Source organism: Phalaenopsis equestris, unplaced genomic scaffold (assembly GCF_001263595.1).
Source record: "Phalaenopsis equestris unplaced genomic scaffold, ASM126359v1 Scaffold000297, whole genome shotgun sequence".
Classification (NCBI taxonomy): Eukaryota; Viridiplantae; Streptophyta; class Magnoliopsida; order Asparagales; family Orchidaceae; genus Phalaenopsis; species Phalaenopsis equestris.
The window spans coordinates 3276837-3294714 of record NW_018164739.1 but is presented as its reverse complement, the minus strand read 5'-3'; the positions used below and the strand labels follow the sequence as shown (position 1 = coordinate 3294714).

The 17878-nt window shown below is 35.1% G+C and overlaps 1 protein-coding gene across 1 annotated transcript in view; it reads right to left on the bottom strand.

Annotated features, from left to right (window-relative positions):
* LOC110025410 (mediator of RNA polymerase II transcription subunit 13) overlaps positions 1-17878 on the bottom strand; it is an 83522-nt gene that overhangs the window by 54109 nt on the left and 11535 nt on the right. The window contains exons 8-9 of the mRNA XM_020725870.1: positions 5986-6063; positions 5812-5888 (exon numbers count right to left, since the gene is read on the bottom strand). Coding sequence (XP_020581529.1) covers positions 5812-5888; positions 5986-6063 — 155 coding nt within the window. The remainder of the gene's footprint in view (positions 1-5811; positions 5889-5985; positions 6064-17878) is intronic.

Genomic DNA, 17878 nt, shown 5'->3' with positions numbered 1-17878 from the left:
ATGGCTTATGCTGGTTTGCATGATCTAGGTTTTGATGGCTCCAAATATACATGGAAGAGAGGAAAGGTTGTTGAACGTTTGGATAGTTGTTTGGCAAACCATGATTGGTTATCCTCTTATACTTTCTCTAAAGTGCAGCATTTCTGTAGCTCTTGTTCTGATCATAATCCTTTGCTTCTATCTTTTGACATTTTTTAAAAATTTTCTAAATATCATTTCAGGTACTTAAATGTATGGTCCAAACATAATGATTTTCTAAGAGTTGTTGCTGAGAATTGGAAATGCATTGAATTTGGTAGTGCATGGTATACTCTTTAGAAACTTCACAAAAAGGTTGTTGCTACTTTGAGATCTTGGAACTGGGAAATTTTTGGTGATGTTCATGATAGAGTACTAAAGACTAAAGAAAAGTTGTTGATGATTCTAGTGAAGAGGTTGTTTCACAAATAAATGATGCACATTGAAAGCTTTTGGAAGCTTTTGTTTGGGAGGAGGACCTCTTACACAAAAAGGCTAGGAATTACAATTTAAGGAGATATAAACAGTAAATATTTCCATGCTTGCATCAAACAAAGGAAAGCTAATAGCACTACAATTAGAATAAAAAATGAGCTTAGAGATTGGATTACATATAACCAAGAACTAGGGGACAATGTTGTTCAATATTTTTCAAATATGCTTGAGGCCAAATATAAATTCAGTAGCATTGAGGAATGTCTTTCAGTATTGAGGAAAGTTTTTTTTTTCGGAGATAAGCAGTATACTGGTGAGTTGGAATTATTCGATATCCCATCAAGTGAAGAAATTCTTGATGTTATCTGAAATAAACTATAATAGGGCCCACGGCCCTGATAGTTTCACCTTGGACTTTTACATTAAATGCTAGAGCATAGTTAAAAAGGAAGTTGTGAATGCTATTCAAAGTTTTTTTAAAGAAAATCCTGGAAATTACTTTTTTTGTTTTTGTTGTTGTTATTCTGCTTTTCCCCAAAACTAATAAGAAAACATCTGGGAGCAGTTTAAACTCATCTCGCTAACCTCAGTAATATTCAAAATTATTAACAAAATTATTGTGAAGAAGTTACAGCCTCATTTGAATATCTTAATATCAAAGGATCAATTTGTTTTCATTCAAGGTAGAAGTTCACTGACAAAATGATGTTGGCACAAGAAATGTTTTATGACATTGATAAAAAGTGAAGAGGAGTAAATATGGAGACTAAATTGGATATCAGAAATGCATATGATTTCATTACTTGAGATTTCATAATTAAAATCTTGAATGATGGGGGCTTCAAAGTTAATTTTTTTGATATTGTGGTTAGATGGCTAGCTTGCAACAAGTATAGTATTCTCCTCAATGAAAGCTCCTTTGGTTTTTCTAGTGCGGGCAGAGGAATCGAGCAAGGAGACCCCATATCCCCAACAGTTTTTATATTAGTATTTGATTATTTTTCCAGGATGTTGAATGATATAATTCTAAAATCTCTTAACTTGCAGTTTTCCCATAAGTCTGAAATGGTTGTTAGCCATTTGGCTTATGTTGATGATATTGTACTATTATATAATGCAGACAAATATGCAGCTAAAAAAAGATATGAATTACTGGAGAGTTTCCAAATGGTGTTTGGGCTCACCTTAGTAAAAATAAATGTCATATTTACATTGGGAAGAAGGTGAGCAAAAAGAATGCACAGTGGGCTGCTTCTTTCACTGGTTTTTCTATCTCTAAGCTTCCTTTAAAATATATGGGGGTGAATTTACTTAAAGGAATGTGGTCTCATTCAAGAATGGATGAGATGGTCAAGAAAAGTAATAAAAAGATACAAAACTGGGATCCATTCTTTATCATTTGGGGGAAGAATTACTCTTCTGAAAAGTACTCTTAATAGCTTACCTTTATATGCTTTGCAGGTTTTTAAGTTTTAAAAAAAGCAAACAAGGTTGTTTGGAGAGGTGTTTCAACAAGTTCCTTTGGGTTGGTGGTCTTTCCAGTAAGAAATGGGTTTTTTGGAAAAAAGGTCTATAAACCTTTGAATGTTGGGGTACTGGGGTTTAAATAACTTCATCACATTGTAGATATTAATTATTTTAAGGTTTGGCTTAATTTTATAAAAGGTGATTCATTCTGAGCTACATTTATGCATAGGAAATATTGTTATAAAACTAACCCCTCTCTAGTTAGTTGGAGGATTGGTGATTCCAGGTGGTGGAAATTACTACTGCAGGTGAGAGATTGGGCTAAAAATCACATCTTTTGGGATCTGGGTGATGGTCATGTTTCCTTCTGACATGATTGTTGGTCTCAAAAGGACCTTGATCTTGTGGAGGATGTGCATCATAAAAATTTTCTTGTCTCAGATGTTTGGACTAATGGTGTTTGGAACTTAAAACATTTTTATTGATCTTGTTGGGGTTGATAATGCTCATTATATCTCAACTATCCCGTTTGATCCTACTTAAAAAACACTCCTATACTCAAAATGGTTCCTAAATGTTACATAACCAAAACTCTTTATTTCACATTACAACATTTTCAAAAAAATGATTGGGGTGAGGATAAATGAAGTTGGGCATTATCTACATCCATGTCTTTCTTTGCTTGGAAACTCTTCCATGGTGTAAATTCTTGTGATGATATTCTTGAACTCAAAGATTTGAGGCTAGTATCTCAGTGCCCTTTATGTAAAAATGAGGAAGAATCGATGGGTCGTCTTTTTTTCTCTTGCCCTATCTCTTTAGATGTGTGGAAGGAAGGGGGCAATTTCTATACCTTAATACTACATTTTCTTGGAGGGACATATATGAAGTTTGTAATTTTTGCAATCTTGAGGGGAGGAAGAATCATTTTCACAAATTTATCTTTTTATTATTTGTTGGTTTATATGGATGGCTCGAAATGATACTAATCATGGAAAGAAGTGTGCTACTAGTGTTGTTATATGTGCTAATGCTTTGGCTTATATCAATAGGCTGGTTGGTTTGTGCATTAATAAGCTTAATTATTTTTTTTCTGACTTATCTTGTTTACAACATGTTAATGGGGTTAGTAAGAGGGATCAGCAACTCCTTACTTTGGTGAGATAGATGACTCCACCGGCTAACTGGATTAAATTCAATACTAATGGCAGTTGGAATGTTGATGCTCTTGTCATTGGTGGAATTGCTAGGGATAAGCAGGGTGGATAGGTGTTTATTGTACTTATCTTCTCCTTGTATTATTGTTAATCCTCTGGAAACTGAAGTTAGGTCTGTGTATATGATTGTTTTACTAGCTAGCCATGCCAACTGGTCCTCTGTGCAAGTTGAGATGGACTCAAGTGTTTTGGTTAAAATATTACAAGGCATAAGGGACGCGCCTTGGAACATAGTTGTATCTTCCCAGATTAACATTTTTTGAAAATTTATTCACGTGGAGGGAAATAAACCAGCCAATTGGCTAGCCAGTTTTGGTGCTAAATATGATGAAATTCTTGTGGGAAGGAAACCTTTTGGGAACTTGCTCACATTGATTGTTGGGGATATGTTGGATGCCCCTTATATCAGACCTTGGTGTGATTTTTTTGAAGTAATGCTGACAGCAGCTGTGGCCGGGCATTGCTCATTGTTTTATGATTTTATTTTTGGGAGTTTGGTGTTATCAGTTATCGCTCCTCATCGGGATGGGATTTTATTTCCAATAGTTTGTTGCATATTCTATTTTATTTGCTATATACAGGGATGGGGTTTTTATATTGTATTGATCATGCTGCTCAGTCATTCCCTGTCTTTTCTTGTTTGGTGGTGTAGAATCCAGAACTTGAGCAGGATACTTATGTCAGACATCAATGGGGTTGTTTGATGACTGTAGGGAGAGTTGGAAGTGTTGAGCTTCCTGATAGTTATAGCTACAGTATCATCACATTTAATTTTCTCTGATTTGTGTTTGCTGATTTTCTGCTTGGATTTGGGATCCTGTTTGGTGATGTTGTCATGTCTTTCTTGATAATCTGGTAGCAGTTTTGACATTGATGGGGTTGTTTTCATGTCAGTTAGGAGAGTTGGTTGGATGGCTACTGAAACTAAAATTGAAAATGAAAATTATCTGTAGTTATCTTACACCTTATTCTCTCCGATTTTGTGTCTGCTGGTTTTCTGTTTGGATGCTGCTGCTGTTGATTTGCTTTCGCCATCACAATTGTTCATTTTATTTGATGTTGCTTATGTAGTTTTCATCTGTGCATTAATTAATTTATGGGGGCTGCTCTACCATGTGGAAGTCAATTTTCTATCAAGATGGTTTTCTATCCCTGGCTGTTTTTTTTTTATGCTGCTATATTTCTCTTTCCTGCCTACCTTGGGTACTATTTCAATTATGGGGGCAGCCATGCTCTGGGTCTATCAATGTGCTACTCAAGCTGAATTTCTCTTCCCTGTTCCTAAAATTAATGATTTTTCTATGTTGCTATATTTTTTGTCTGCCTTGGTTTGTGCTTCTCTCAGTAGACTGGGAGATGGCTTTTTGGTTATGAGATGCTTTGAGCTTGAAGTTGAAGTGGAGGAGATACTGACAGACTACTAACCAGCACAGTGGTTTGACCCTAATAAGATTATGGTACATTCTGTTGTCGAGATTCAATTGGATTGGTTTCTCTTGGAGTTTTATCTTTTTGGGGTATACATCTACACTTTTTTAGATCATTTTTTTTGAGTGTGTTGTACACCTGACGTTTGGGACCTTGGAGTGTGTAGTGTACTTATTTTGGTTGTTATTGGGACCCATCATCAAGCCTCTTGTACTTTTTACCTTAATTAAAAAAATTGTCTCATGGCTTCTACAAAAAAAAAACATGATATATAACAAAATAACAGCAAAACCAAATCGCATGACACTATACAATTTAAATTGGGAAAATGAATGAGAATATTATATGTATAAAAAGAAATATAGCAAATAGAAGAAAAGGATTAAGGTAATCTTACATCTTTAATAATGAAAAGAAAATGATAAAAGAATGATCAAAATGATTAAAAGTGCATAATTTAACAAATGAAGTAAAAAATTTTAGCACTTCGGTTACAATAAAGGGCACTCAACAAAAACTAACAAATTTAAAAGTATGAATTTATGCTAAAAACAAGACTTGAGTACACCTATTTATGCCTTTGAAGTATTCATACATAGAATTAAACCCGTAATAGAATTGCTTGCATTACCGGCTGTGAAGTACATATTGATGTTTTTCTAACTCTACAATCATGGCCCATCATATAATTAGTATAAAACCTCCACTTTTCATCTAATAGGTACCGACTAGTCCGGTTGGCAAGAGCCTTGAAATTTAATACCAAGGTTTAAGATTTGATCCTCACCTAAGAAATAATAAACTCAACATTAAAGTCTATTTGACATTTAAAGGAGTTTTTAAGAATTGATAGACTTGTTGCTCAAGGTCAGGGCCAATTAAAAGTATCGTGCATGCAGCAACAAACCCAAAGTGGGATCTACACATCATAACTGTGAAAAATAAACTAGGCATTTCAATCGTCACTTTGTATGACTAAGCAAAACATGTAATAAACCGGCCAGAAAAACAATGACAAAGTACATTGGCGTAAAGAAACGTAGACAAAAAGGATGGTTTAACAATGTCATGGGGAATATTATGACAAGCAATTCCAAACTTTTAGAGCTTTCTAAGGAAATGTAAACTCGAAGGGAGTGTCTAAGAGCTAAGTTTCAGAAAAATGCCGTATAGAATCAAAGAACGCCACAAAAATATATCATCAAAAAACAAAAAAACAGTGACAGAAAAAACAAAATGCATACCTGGAAGCCCTTTCCTATTGAAATTTGACGAAGAATGCTTTCTCTTTCTATGTCATCATCACAAAGGTTGCGAATATGCCTAGAGACCATAAATAGAGATAAAAAAAAACCCTAAGAATACCTTAAAAACTCCTTTAAATGTCAAATAAAGCTATTTTTCCAAAAGAATTACGAACTTTGCAGACATAATCACATGTATATAAATTGCTTCTTCAGTTGCAGCAAAAATGAATTCACAAACTGGCTGAACTTTCCTGAAATCAAAAGCGATGTATTTAATAAGTAACAATCAGAAATATTATTTGCAGCATGATGAATTTTAATTATATACAAAGTATAAATTATAAAAATTGAAGCTGAAATAGGAATAACAGGAAGAAAAAATAATGTTGCAGATACAACAATCAATTGAATAAACAGGAATTCATTTATGAATAAATTTAAAATTTACAGTGATACATATGATAATATGGTCCCAAACCGACAAATCTACACAATAAATAGGAACCTAATATAAAAAACAAGGATAATGCCCCTCATAACAAAGGCTATATTTATCCATAAAAAAAATAATAGTTACTTCGAGATGAGTGATGTAATGCTCCAAATTAAGTGGTAGTTAACCAAAACTTAACGCATTTGGCTCGGAAATTTGACATAACAGGATTAATTACTCTCATATAACTAGACACAATAGATATTGAAACAAGATATGCATTGAAAAAAAATACACAATCAATACGAAAATTTAAGTTGTTCCATATTCCAATAGTTTTTAATTAATTTGCATGAAATAAGAACTGAAAAAAAAAACCCTCAAAATAGAGAATAGACCATGACAATAAAATGAAGAAGAGGAAAATAAGAAATGATTGGAGAAAAGATGGCTTATTGTTCTTGTTCTGTCGATCATATAAAAAGAAATTGTTTCGTGTGTTAGTGATTCTTGTTGCAAGAGGTTAGTCAGTGAGGGAAACTTGTGAAATTTTCATAATTGAGGAGCCTCAAAAGCAGTTATATCAAGATTTGGCTTGAGTTGTTTGTGCAATTCAGGTCTTATACAACCAATTATAGACTACCATTGAATTACCACCACTATTAGAAATTTAGAATGCATCTCATCCCAAGATCAGTACCCCCGAAATGACATTCCTACGGGATACGACCAGCAGGATATGAGGAGTTGTAGAAACACGTTGAGAATTTGATAGCGTGAAGACCAGTTCGTGAAACTACTAGTCCGCGTATTGTACCAATCTAGATTTTGCCCAATAATGATGCATCATGAGGCATGTGCATTGATAGTAAGGCAGTGAACAAGATCACCATTAAGTAATGATTCTCCATTTCAAAATCGGATGATTTATTGGATTTGTCGCATGTAGCTAGAATCTTCTCCAAGTTTCTTTACAGAGTGGCTACCATTAATTCGAATGAAACCCGGTGATGAGTGGAAGATCACCCACAAAGTGCAAAATTAGTTGTATGAGTTGAAAAGCATGCATTTTGGACTGTCCAATATGTCGAGAACTTTTATGAGGCTGATGAAATAAATTTTTTGCCATCATCGAGAAATTCATGATTGTAGACTTCAACAACATTTTGATGTACAGTCAAAATCTTGGAGCTAGCTTTACAAAGTGCCTACCATTAGTTCGGATGAAAACCGAGGATGAGTGGAAGATCACCTACCTAGGGGTGTAAACGAACCGAACACGAACGAACAAAGCTTGTGTTCGTGTTCGGTTCGTTTAAAATTTAGTTTATTTGAAATAAGCTCGTGTTCGTTTCTTAACGAACGAGCCGAACACGAACCGAACACGAGTTGTTCGCGAACGACGAGCCAATTTGACATCTCTAATATTAATATATAAAAATAATATTATATATTAATTATATAACTTATATTATATAAATATACAATATCTATATTAGTATATTACTACTATAGTATATTAATATATTATTATTATTATTTTATTATATATTATAATTTATAAAATTTAATGTTTTAAAATATAATAAATTTTTTATATATAATTATTTTATATTATTTTATATTTCAAACAATAACGATTCGAACACGAACGAACGCATCACTGTTCGTGTTTGGTTCGTTTAACTAATCGAACGAAAAAAAATTGTTCGTGTTTGTCTCGTTTACTTATCGAACGAATCGAACACGAACTCATTGACGAACCGAACACGAACTGTTCGCGAACATCGAGCTTTTTTGACAGCCCTACACCTACCCATGCAATTTGGACTGTCCAATACGTCAAGCATTTTTATAAGACTGATGAAATAAATTTTTTGAGCCATCATTGAGAAATTCATGGTTGTGGACTTCAAAGAAATTTTGATGTACAGTAACTCAAAAGGGAAGCATTTGTAACATATGCAATAGTGCTTCAGACATAACTGTTGTATGGTCATTCGAAACCGCAAATGTGCTCCTTACATATATTGTTTAGGGAACCGAGTCGAACAAAAATAACTCTTTGTTCTCTCGTGTTCGGCTTGTTTTAGCTAGAAAAAAATATATATATAACTATTTATATAACAATATATTACATATATTATTTATATAATAATATATTATATATATTCATATCTAAGTTTAAATCATAACACCTCATGTGGCAACGTGGTTAGTGCATTCTTTTGTATATATTTGATCTGGGTTCGAATCTCACACTTTACAGCTATTTTTCTCAATTTAAGTTTAACGAGCCAATTTCGAGCTGAACATGAACACGCTGTTCACAAGCCGATTTGGAGCACGAGCCAATTTCGAACACGGGCTATTTCGAACGAGCCGAACACGAACCAAGTCTGAGCTCACTCAAGCTCGGCTCGTTTACAGCCCTAATATTGTTCAAGAGTTTGCATTGAAATGGATCACATTACGAATGAACCTATCATGGGATGGCCTTTCAACAATCATTCACTCAAGTGCGCCAATTCCATGAACTAACCTCATTTTACAAAAAGTTTAGCTTAATGGAAACACCTTAGATGGAGCTTCTCAAGTCCGATTGATTAGGTTAGATGAAGCACAGGTGAGTTTTCAAACATTGTAACAGTTGTTGAGGCCGCTATTTTAGCTCTTTCAGATTTCAACTGATTGTTTAAGGTATAGTGTGATGCCTCCAAAATGGGGATTAGACTTGTGTTGAGTCAAGACGGACATCGTATCACTTTTTTTTAGAGAGAAGTTGAATGACTTGAGGTGAAAATATTCCACTTATGACATAAAATTATGCTATAATAAAAGCACTTGGTCACTAGAGATATTTTATGTATGTGAATGAGTTCACTTTTTATGTTGATCATGAGGTCTTGAAGTTATTAAACAATCAGGGCATGCTGAAAGATGGATATGCCTCCTAGATGGAGTTTCTTTCTTTCATTACATTCTATGCTTACGCACAAAATTGAAAGTCAAAACAAGATAGTTGATGTGTTGAGCCGCGGTAACTTATTGGTCATTATTAAGTATTCCAAAGTAATTGGCTATAAATTATTGGAAGATACATGTGCCACTCGCGAGGTTTTTAGGATATTTCGATTTGTTATCAAGATAGATCATCTAAGCAGTTTCACAGATCAAATGGATACTTGTGCAATCAAAATAGATTGTTCACTACTAGGAATTCACTTAGAAATAACATTTTGTAGAAGTGTCAATATGGAGAGATAGCAAGGCATTTTGTCAAGGGTAAGACTCATTTTTCAATGAAAGAGAATTTATATTGGCATGGATTGGTAAGACACGTGGAGAGGCATGTTAGAAAATATTTGGTTTGTTCCTTAGCCAATAAAGGGGATGCACAAGAGTGTGCAAATTATAGAGGAATTAAGTTGACATGTCATACTTTAAAATTATGGGAGAGGGTAATTAAACATCGGTTAAGACGTATTACAAAGATTTCTCATAATCAATTTGGCTTTATGTCGGGCAGGTCTACTATGGAAGCTATACATTTATTGAGAATTTTGATGGAGAACATCAGAGATAATAAAGAGAATCTATATTTGATTTTTATTGATTTAGAAAAAGCTTGCAATAAGGTCCCAAGGGATATCCTTCGGAGAGTTATTGAGAGGAAAGTTGTTGATATGACTTATATTCAAGTCATTAAAGATATGTATACTAGAGTTGTTACTTGTGTTCGAACTGAAGGAGGATTGACCAAATATTTTCTTATTTATGTTGGATTACAGCAGGGAGCTTTAAGCCCATATCTTTTTGCTTTAGTTACGGATAGTCTTACTGAAAATTTACAGGAGGATGTAGCTTGGTGTATGCTTTTTGCTGATTGGTGTATGCTTTTTGCCTTCTCATAGATAAGACGAGAGAAAAAGCCAACGAAAAACTTGAATTATGGAGGTCTACATTGGAGTCTAAAGGCCTTCATTTGAGTAGAACTAAAACTGAATACATGGAGTAGCTCTAGTGACAGAAGTGTAACTTTGGGTGATCAAATTATTAAAAGGTGTAACGATTTAGATATCTCGAGTCTGTTGTTCAAAGCGACGGTGATATAGATGGAGATGTTAATAGTAGAATTCAAGTTGATTGGTTGAAGTGGAGGAATGCTTCGGGCTTTTTATGTGATAGAAATGTACCACTTAGACTAAAAGGAAAATTTTATAAGATAGTGGTGACATCTGCAATGTTTTATGGCGTTGAATGTTGCCTTTAAAAGAGAAGCATAATAGTAAGTTAAGTGTTGTCGAGATGAGAATGATTAGGTGGATGAGTGGCTTTACACTTTGAGACAAAATGTGAAATGAATATATTTGTGAAAGGGTTGGTGTAGCTCCTGTGACGGACAAAATTAGAGAAAGTAGTTTTAGATGATTTGGTTACATTAAGCGTCAACCATCTAATGATCCAATTGGGAGAGTAGATGTTTTAGATTCGACTTATGTTAAGAAAGACAAAGGTAGACCTAGGAAGACTTGGGCTTATTGTATAAAAAATGATCTTAATTTATTAAAACTAAATGAAAATATGACACTAAATAGGATGTAATGGAGAAAAAGGATTCATGTAGTCGACCCCATGTAGTGGGATTAAGGCTTTGTTGTTGTTGTTCCTTAGCCAATACCCAATGGCAGAATACATATTTATACATTCCCCTTCACGTTCAAGAATCACAATATGGAATATAGACTTTATTGTGGACCTTCCACAGACCCAAGTATTATTTCTAATTTAAAACAATCAAAAGAATACTTGAAGCAGTTATAGAGACCAATAAAAAAAAAATTTAAAAGCAAAATATTTATCCAATGCTAATATGCATTTTTTTATGAAATCAAAATATGCACAATAAATTTGAGAAAATCTACATCTATTTTATAAAATTCAGGCACCTTATTTCATTAAAAGAAAATTTTATTTTTAAAAATATTAGTTTTAAAAATTTTAAATTTGCTTTTAGATGAATTCAATATAAAATTTTATTGATTATCCATATATTGTTGTATATGTTAAATGTGCTTGCACTGAACCCGAGGAGATCTGACGGTCCTGAAGGAATCACATCAAGGGACGACCAACCGACAAAAGATTCGGAGGCCCAATTGTCCGACACAACATAAAAAAGGAAAAGTTCGCCAAGTCATAAAGGCAACCAAATGACCTAAATCCAAGCGGCTCAGCCAGAAACGAGGCATAAGATAGTATGAGCCTATGAAAACAATCAAATAGACTCGGGCAGGCTAACCGCTCGGATCTCGCAGTTATATCGAGTACATCCAACAATCCCCCAAACATTGTCAATAGTTAATATTATAAAGTCCTAATCATCTCTCGGGATCTCTTCGTCAAAGGGTAGCTACTTATCAGATTACAATGATTCACCTTCTGCCCGATAGTCTGACACTACTCCGTCGACAAAAATCTCTAACCAGGTATTGCAGGTCAAATGTCAAGTCAGAATGACCAACCGACGGAGCTTAGCCGGCTGAAGCAGCTCTACAGACCCCAAACCAATCAAAACCAACCGACATATGGCAATGACTGTCGAGCCGACCGAATCGTCCTCGTTTAGCCGACATCTTGCAAACTTAGCCAGTCAAGTCAGAGAGCAACTGAATCTTAAGTAAATCTTAATTCCATTTATGTGAAATACATAGAATATAATATAATATCCATATTAAAGCAACAGTACTGGTCAAACTTCATCACATATTCTATCCCCTATAAATATGAAAATCATTTTATGAATAACAAACTACGCATTCCAGTTCATTAGTGTGCACTATTCTCTCTTCTCCCACACTCTAATCCCTTGAGAATTTGGTCACAAACAAATTCAAAATCAGCATCCTAAAAGGTGCGGGTGTGCGTGGAATCATGTCCTATTCAAGAAGAGAAGCAACCCAAAGAGAAAGAGAAGAAGCCCACAACAAAAAACGCTGCCAACATGGAGTACACAAAAGATTTTGTAAACCAACAGATCCGAGAGCTGAAGTATCAAATGTTGGAGGCCTTCTGAGAGGCGTTAGCTAGGGGAAGGAAGCAAAACCCCCGAGAGGAAGGGTCGGTGCCTAACAGTCGAAGGGCTCCTCTGATGCTATAAAAAGGAGATTCTCGGTACTTACACAGTGCTGGGTTGGAATCAATTGATAAACATCGATTCGGGGGCACTGAAGTGTCCCGACAGCTGAGAATTCATTCTCTTGGCAAATCTCTGATGTCGAGCCCCGGAAAGGTTCAAGATACCATCATTAGAATCCTACAAGGGCAAAACTGATAGTGTCGATCACATGGTCTCTTCGAGTCGATAGTGTGACTCCTAAAGATTATTGATGCACTAAAATGTCGTCTTTTCTTCACTACGCTCAGGGAGCTAGCCATCAGATAGTTCAACGGATTACTGACAGGAACAATCACATCGTTCGTCGACTTTAAGCGAATGTTCATAGTACAGTTTGTAAGTGCCCCATAAGCTCTAAAAGATAAATAGTTAATAAGGCTTCCGCTTGTTCATTACTCGATTCCAAAAGGAGAAGCTAGAAGTGAGGGATCTGGAACGCATAGTAAAACATGCAACCCCTGCCAAAGGCTGAAAAAAGCCCGTTTAAGTATGCTCTGGCACTGCAACAATTAAAGATCTTGGTCTAGTTGTTGTAGCTGACCAAAAACTATATATTGGTCGAAGGATACAATTCCACCATCGCTTCCGTCGAAGTAGAGTCTTCTACTCATCATCTGCAGAAGAGGGCCCCGCAAGATGACAGGCGGAGAGCAAGGCAAAGGATAATTCATGTCCTTCTACTCCTTCTGCAATGAGGTCAATCGGCCGCCCAAAGCCAACAGGCAAGTCAACCCACCCTACAACCATGGGAATCAGGCCTAATATCCCGACCAGCGACCAGTTCGATACAATGAACGACTGTTGTCCCATCATGAAGCACCCAAGGCAACCCCGTTGATGGTCTCAATGGTCAAGCTAGTGGAAGTCATTCAAAAAGAGGAGTACTTCAAGAAGACGTCGCCGGGATTCAAAGAAATATTACGCATGCCTCAAGAGTCTGGTCACGATATGGACGAATGCCGACACCTCCCGTGACTAGTCAAAGATTTGATTAGTTAGAAAGCTCAAAATTTTGTAGCCTGAGCAATGACGACCTAGACACAAGGGAAGGCTACAGTAGAAGAAATCTCGGATTATCTGGTGCACGCCATCCAAGTGCACGCTCAAAATTAGTTAGAAAGCTCAAAATTTTGTAGCCTGAAAAATATGCAAGTGCACGCCATCCACATCGCTAGGCTAGTGCCAACTATCTTTGACGGAGGAGATTCATCTTGTTGAGCTAGTTTGAAGAGGCTTCTGTCATGAGAACTATGCAAAATTTCCTTTGTCCCCAAATGCAACACTCATCCCCCCATCACCTTCACCGACATGGATATGCCCCCAAGGGGATTTCTTACAGCGAAAATATTGTCGTTGTTGCACTAATAAACAACTACTAGTTTGGTGGCATCTTAGTTGATACTGAGAGCTCCGTAAACATCTTGTTCAAGACAGTGTTCGACAAGATGGGTCATATAGCTGACTGGCTAACCCCAGTTGCCGGCCTACTATGTGATTTCTCTAGTGAAAGAAAAGAAGCCCAATGAATCATAGCCCTGCCAGTCACCTAAGGAGAAGGTGACAAGCAATTTACTAACAAAAGATTTCTTGGTGGTGGAATTGTCGCAAACTTACAATGCCATCTTCGACCGCCTAATGCTCAATGACCGCCCAATGCTCAATAACTTCACAGCTATTACTTCAACCTACTATGTGGCCATAAAGTTTATAGGTGACGAAAATGTGATCATCATCTGGGACAATCTCGAGCAATCCAGAACCTATTATCTCCGGACAGTCGGAAGCGTTGAACAGGAGCCACTCGATCTTAGAAATCTGCACAAAAGAGGTCTCGAAACCAACAAAACCACCCTTGAAATTCTAGCTACCAAAGGTGTACCTAGTAAACCCTTTTTAATAAGTGAAACTTTTGATGCATTCTCGAAAAACTTATTGATTAAACTCTTCGAGAACATCGGGACGTCTTTGCCTAAACTGTGGCAGAGATTTCAGGAATTACGATCAACATAGAGTGTCATCGATTAAACGTCAACCCAACGGTTCAACCAGTGAAACAGAAGATGTGATCATCAACCATCACCTTGGGTGTACCAATTTGAGAGGAGGTGCAGAAACTACTGGAGGCAGGCTACATACGAGAGGTTCAATATAAGACCTAAATGTCCACTGTAGTTATGGTTGAAAAAGCAAACGACAAGTGGAAGAAGTGCGTCAACTTCATGAACTTAAGGCTTTTCTAGCCCAAAAGATGGCTAGTCCTTGTCGAGGATTGACGCGTTGGTGGATTTGACGATCGAAATTCGATAATGACTTTCTTGGACACTTTCTTCCATTATCACTAGATAAAAAGGCACCCAGCCGACACAGAGAATACGGCCTTCATCATAAGCGAAGGTTTATTTTTCTATAATGTAATGCCCTTCAGGCTGAAAAACATAGGGACAACTTACCAACGACTAAAGGATGTAATATTTTCTAAACAAAAGGGATAAAATTTTGAAGCATATGTGGATAATGTTCTACTTAAAAGTAAAATGGCTAAAAACAAATTAAAGAGTTGAAAGGAACATTTGAAACTCTTAAAAAATTCAACATGAAGTTAAATCCACTTAAATGCACTATTGGAGCGTCAACAAGAAAGTTTCTCGGCTACCTCTTAATCCCAAAGAAAATAAAAGCAAATCCAGAAAAGGTGTGAGCGTTGATCGAAATGTTATGCCCATAAATACCAAAGGGATGCAAAAGCTGACTGGCTTGATCACAGCCCTGAGTCGGTTCCTTTTCAAATTAGGCGACAAATGTGCGGCATTTTTCAAGACTATAAGGCGAGCAAAAAACTTTTGAGTGATCAGAGAAATGCTTGTTGATATGACTTATTGCTGATAATTTGTGTAGACTTATGTGGTTGTTTGAAATTTCAAGGATCAAATTCTCTTAAGGTGGAGAGAGTGTAATAACCAGATTATTTTTTTCTACATTCGGATAGGGCTAGTTCAGTTGGTTAGCCACCACCTCAACTTTAAATCTCGAATCAAGATTTATAGCATCACACGAGAGGGAGAGGGAGAAGGAGCAAAACGAATGTAGAAAAGAAGCGAGAAGATTGTAATTCATAAGAGAGGAGCGAACAAGGGCACACAAAAGAGAGATGTTGTGGATAAAGGCAGTAAGCACATGCGTGGGCAACTTCTGCTTCACGTGCCCAGAGTCAACCGAAGCTTGTAAGTGTGAGTGTGGAGAACCGTCGGGCAAGTAATCAGTAGTTGGGTGGCTTCGATGACTTCACAAGCTTGTCTGAAAGATTTTTAATTTATCTTTTTCTCTTTTTCCTCATGTTCATCGTAATATTTAGGATAAGTAATCTAAGTTTTAACCTAGCAATAAATGTTTGTCTCTATGAGATTATACAATTATTTACATCAAGAATCAATTTAATTTTGGAAGAATATTTAGAAAGAAATTGAATTTAAATTAACCTTTAAAGTGTATTAATTCCAAAAATTATAAAGATTATTATTATTATTTGATATTTAAAGAAGCCAATTAATTAATACTCTATATACAAAAAAAATTTATAGTATAATGAGGATTATACATATATGTTTCAACTAAAGTTATAAAATTGTGATTAATGATGGTTTGTGCTGGAAAAATTCATTTTATATTTGCTTAGACAAAATAAATTGTAAATATAGATGAATATATTAATATTTAATAGGTTTAACAAGGATGAACTGTTATCTGGAATGCAAAACTTGTCACCAAGGCATATGGATTATATATATATATATATAATGTTGAGCTCATTAAATAATTCATGATTTTAAAGGCAATTATTAAAGCATAACTCATAGGAAACCCATAGAAATCATTAACCATGAAATATTGAGAGCTTAGATATTTTCATTATTTAGCATTTGGCCTTCGTGTATTGATTATTTATTTGGCACTATGTTTTTTTCAATGTAGGATTTATGAAATAGTATGGGCAAAGGGCGTTATTTAGAATCATGGCTTGTGCATGAGATTGTTTGTGACATGCATAGGGTAGGTGACTCTTTACTGAGAAAGGAATGAATTTAGGGGTGTAACCCTTGCTATTTTGATAAGCATTTACTATTTATAGACTTATTATGAATTTTTTTTTTTAGTAATTGCACTTGCACTCATATTGATGTGATTCGATGTTTAGCTAAATCTTATTTTGTTGACGCATTGATTCTGATATATTCAGTGTTTGCAACCATTCTTCACGCATATATATTTGATATAAGCATAACAATAATCATATAGGTAATACTACTCATAGTAATAAGTTGATTGTGTTTGGGTGGAATATGCATGATTATTGTAAAATATGTGTGTCTGTATAAAGCCCCTTTGAATGTTATATAGTCAGACCAATGGGGCCACAGAATAATGACTCTATAAGAAATTATTGGATTTCCTTGGAATTGATGTCTACCAAAGAATTGGTGCCCACCTTTCCTAGTTTCAGAATGTCATAGTTAAACTGCTATAAATATACATATATATAATTATATATAAAAAGAGATTAATATATGCTTAAACAGTTATTTATAGAGCATATGAGAAGTGGATATGTTGGCATGTGGACACAATAATCATTTATTTATATAGAAGTATCTTTTTTTTATTAATTGTTGAGTATCATTAGATAAATTCTTTCATAATATTTAGAGATACAATAACATAACGAATATTTTATTCTTGTCTATTATTAGTTTATATTTATGAACTGTCTTATCTTTTATACTTTGCTCAGTGGGATTTCACCTACTGAGTTTGTCTCTAGCAAACTCGCACCTTAAATTTTATTAATTCCATGTTGTTGGCTATCCTTCGATAAAGGAGCTTTTATATTCATGCTAAAGATATATCATTGGAAATGGTTAAGGTTATGATTAATTATTTGAATTAAAATTGTGATCATAGTTTTTTTATTGTTGATAGATAGATTGTTATGGGATCTTTGGATTTAGGTGTGAAGATCTCATTGGTGGATAAATGTTATTAAAATTATATGTATATTGATTAAAACTATTTATCGATCTTCAACTCACATTCTCTTCCTAGGTTTTGCGAATCTCTTCCAAGGCTCGGCGAGCGGGGTGTGACAACCTAGAAGTTAGCTTATCATGTTGGGGAAAAGAAGGTTGTTTGTAACCTATTTTAGCTTTAAATTCCCCTAAATAATTTTTTGGAAACTTCAAATCCTATTGTTTTGATAAATCCTATTCTATCCCCTCTATTTATTAAATTCACATTTGTTAAATCCCATCATTTATAGTGTTCAATACAACAACAACAGCAACAACAAAGCCTTAATCCCACTATGTGAGGTTGGCTACATGAATCGTTTTTCTCCATTGCGTCCTATTTAGTGTCACATTTTCATTTAGTTCTAATAAATTAAGATCATTTTTTATACAAT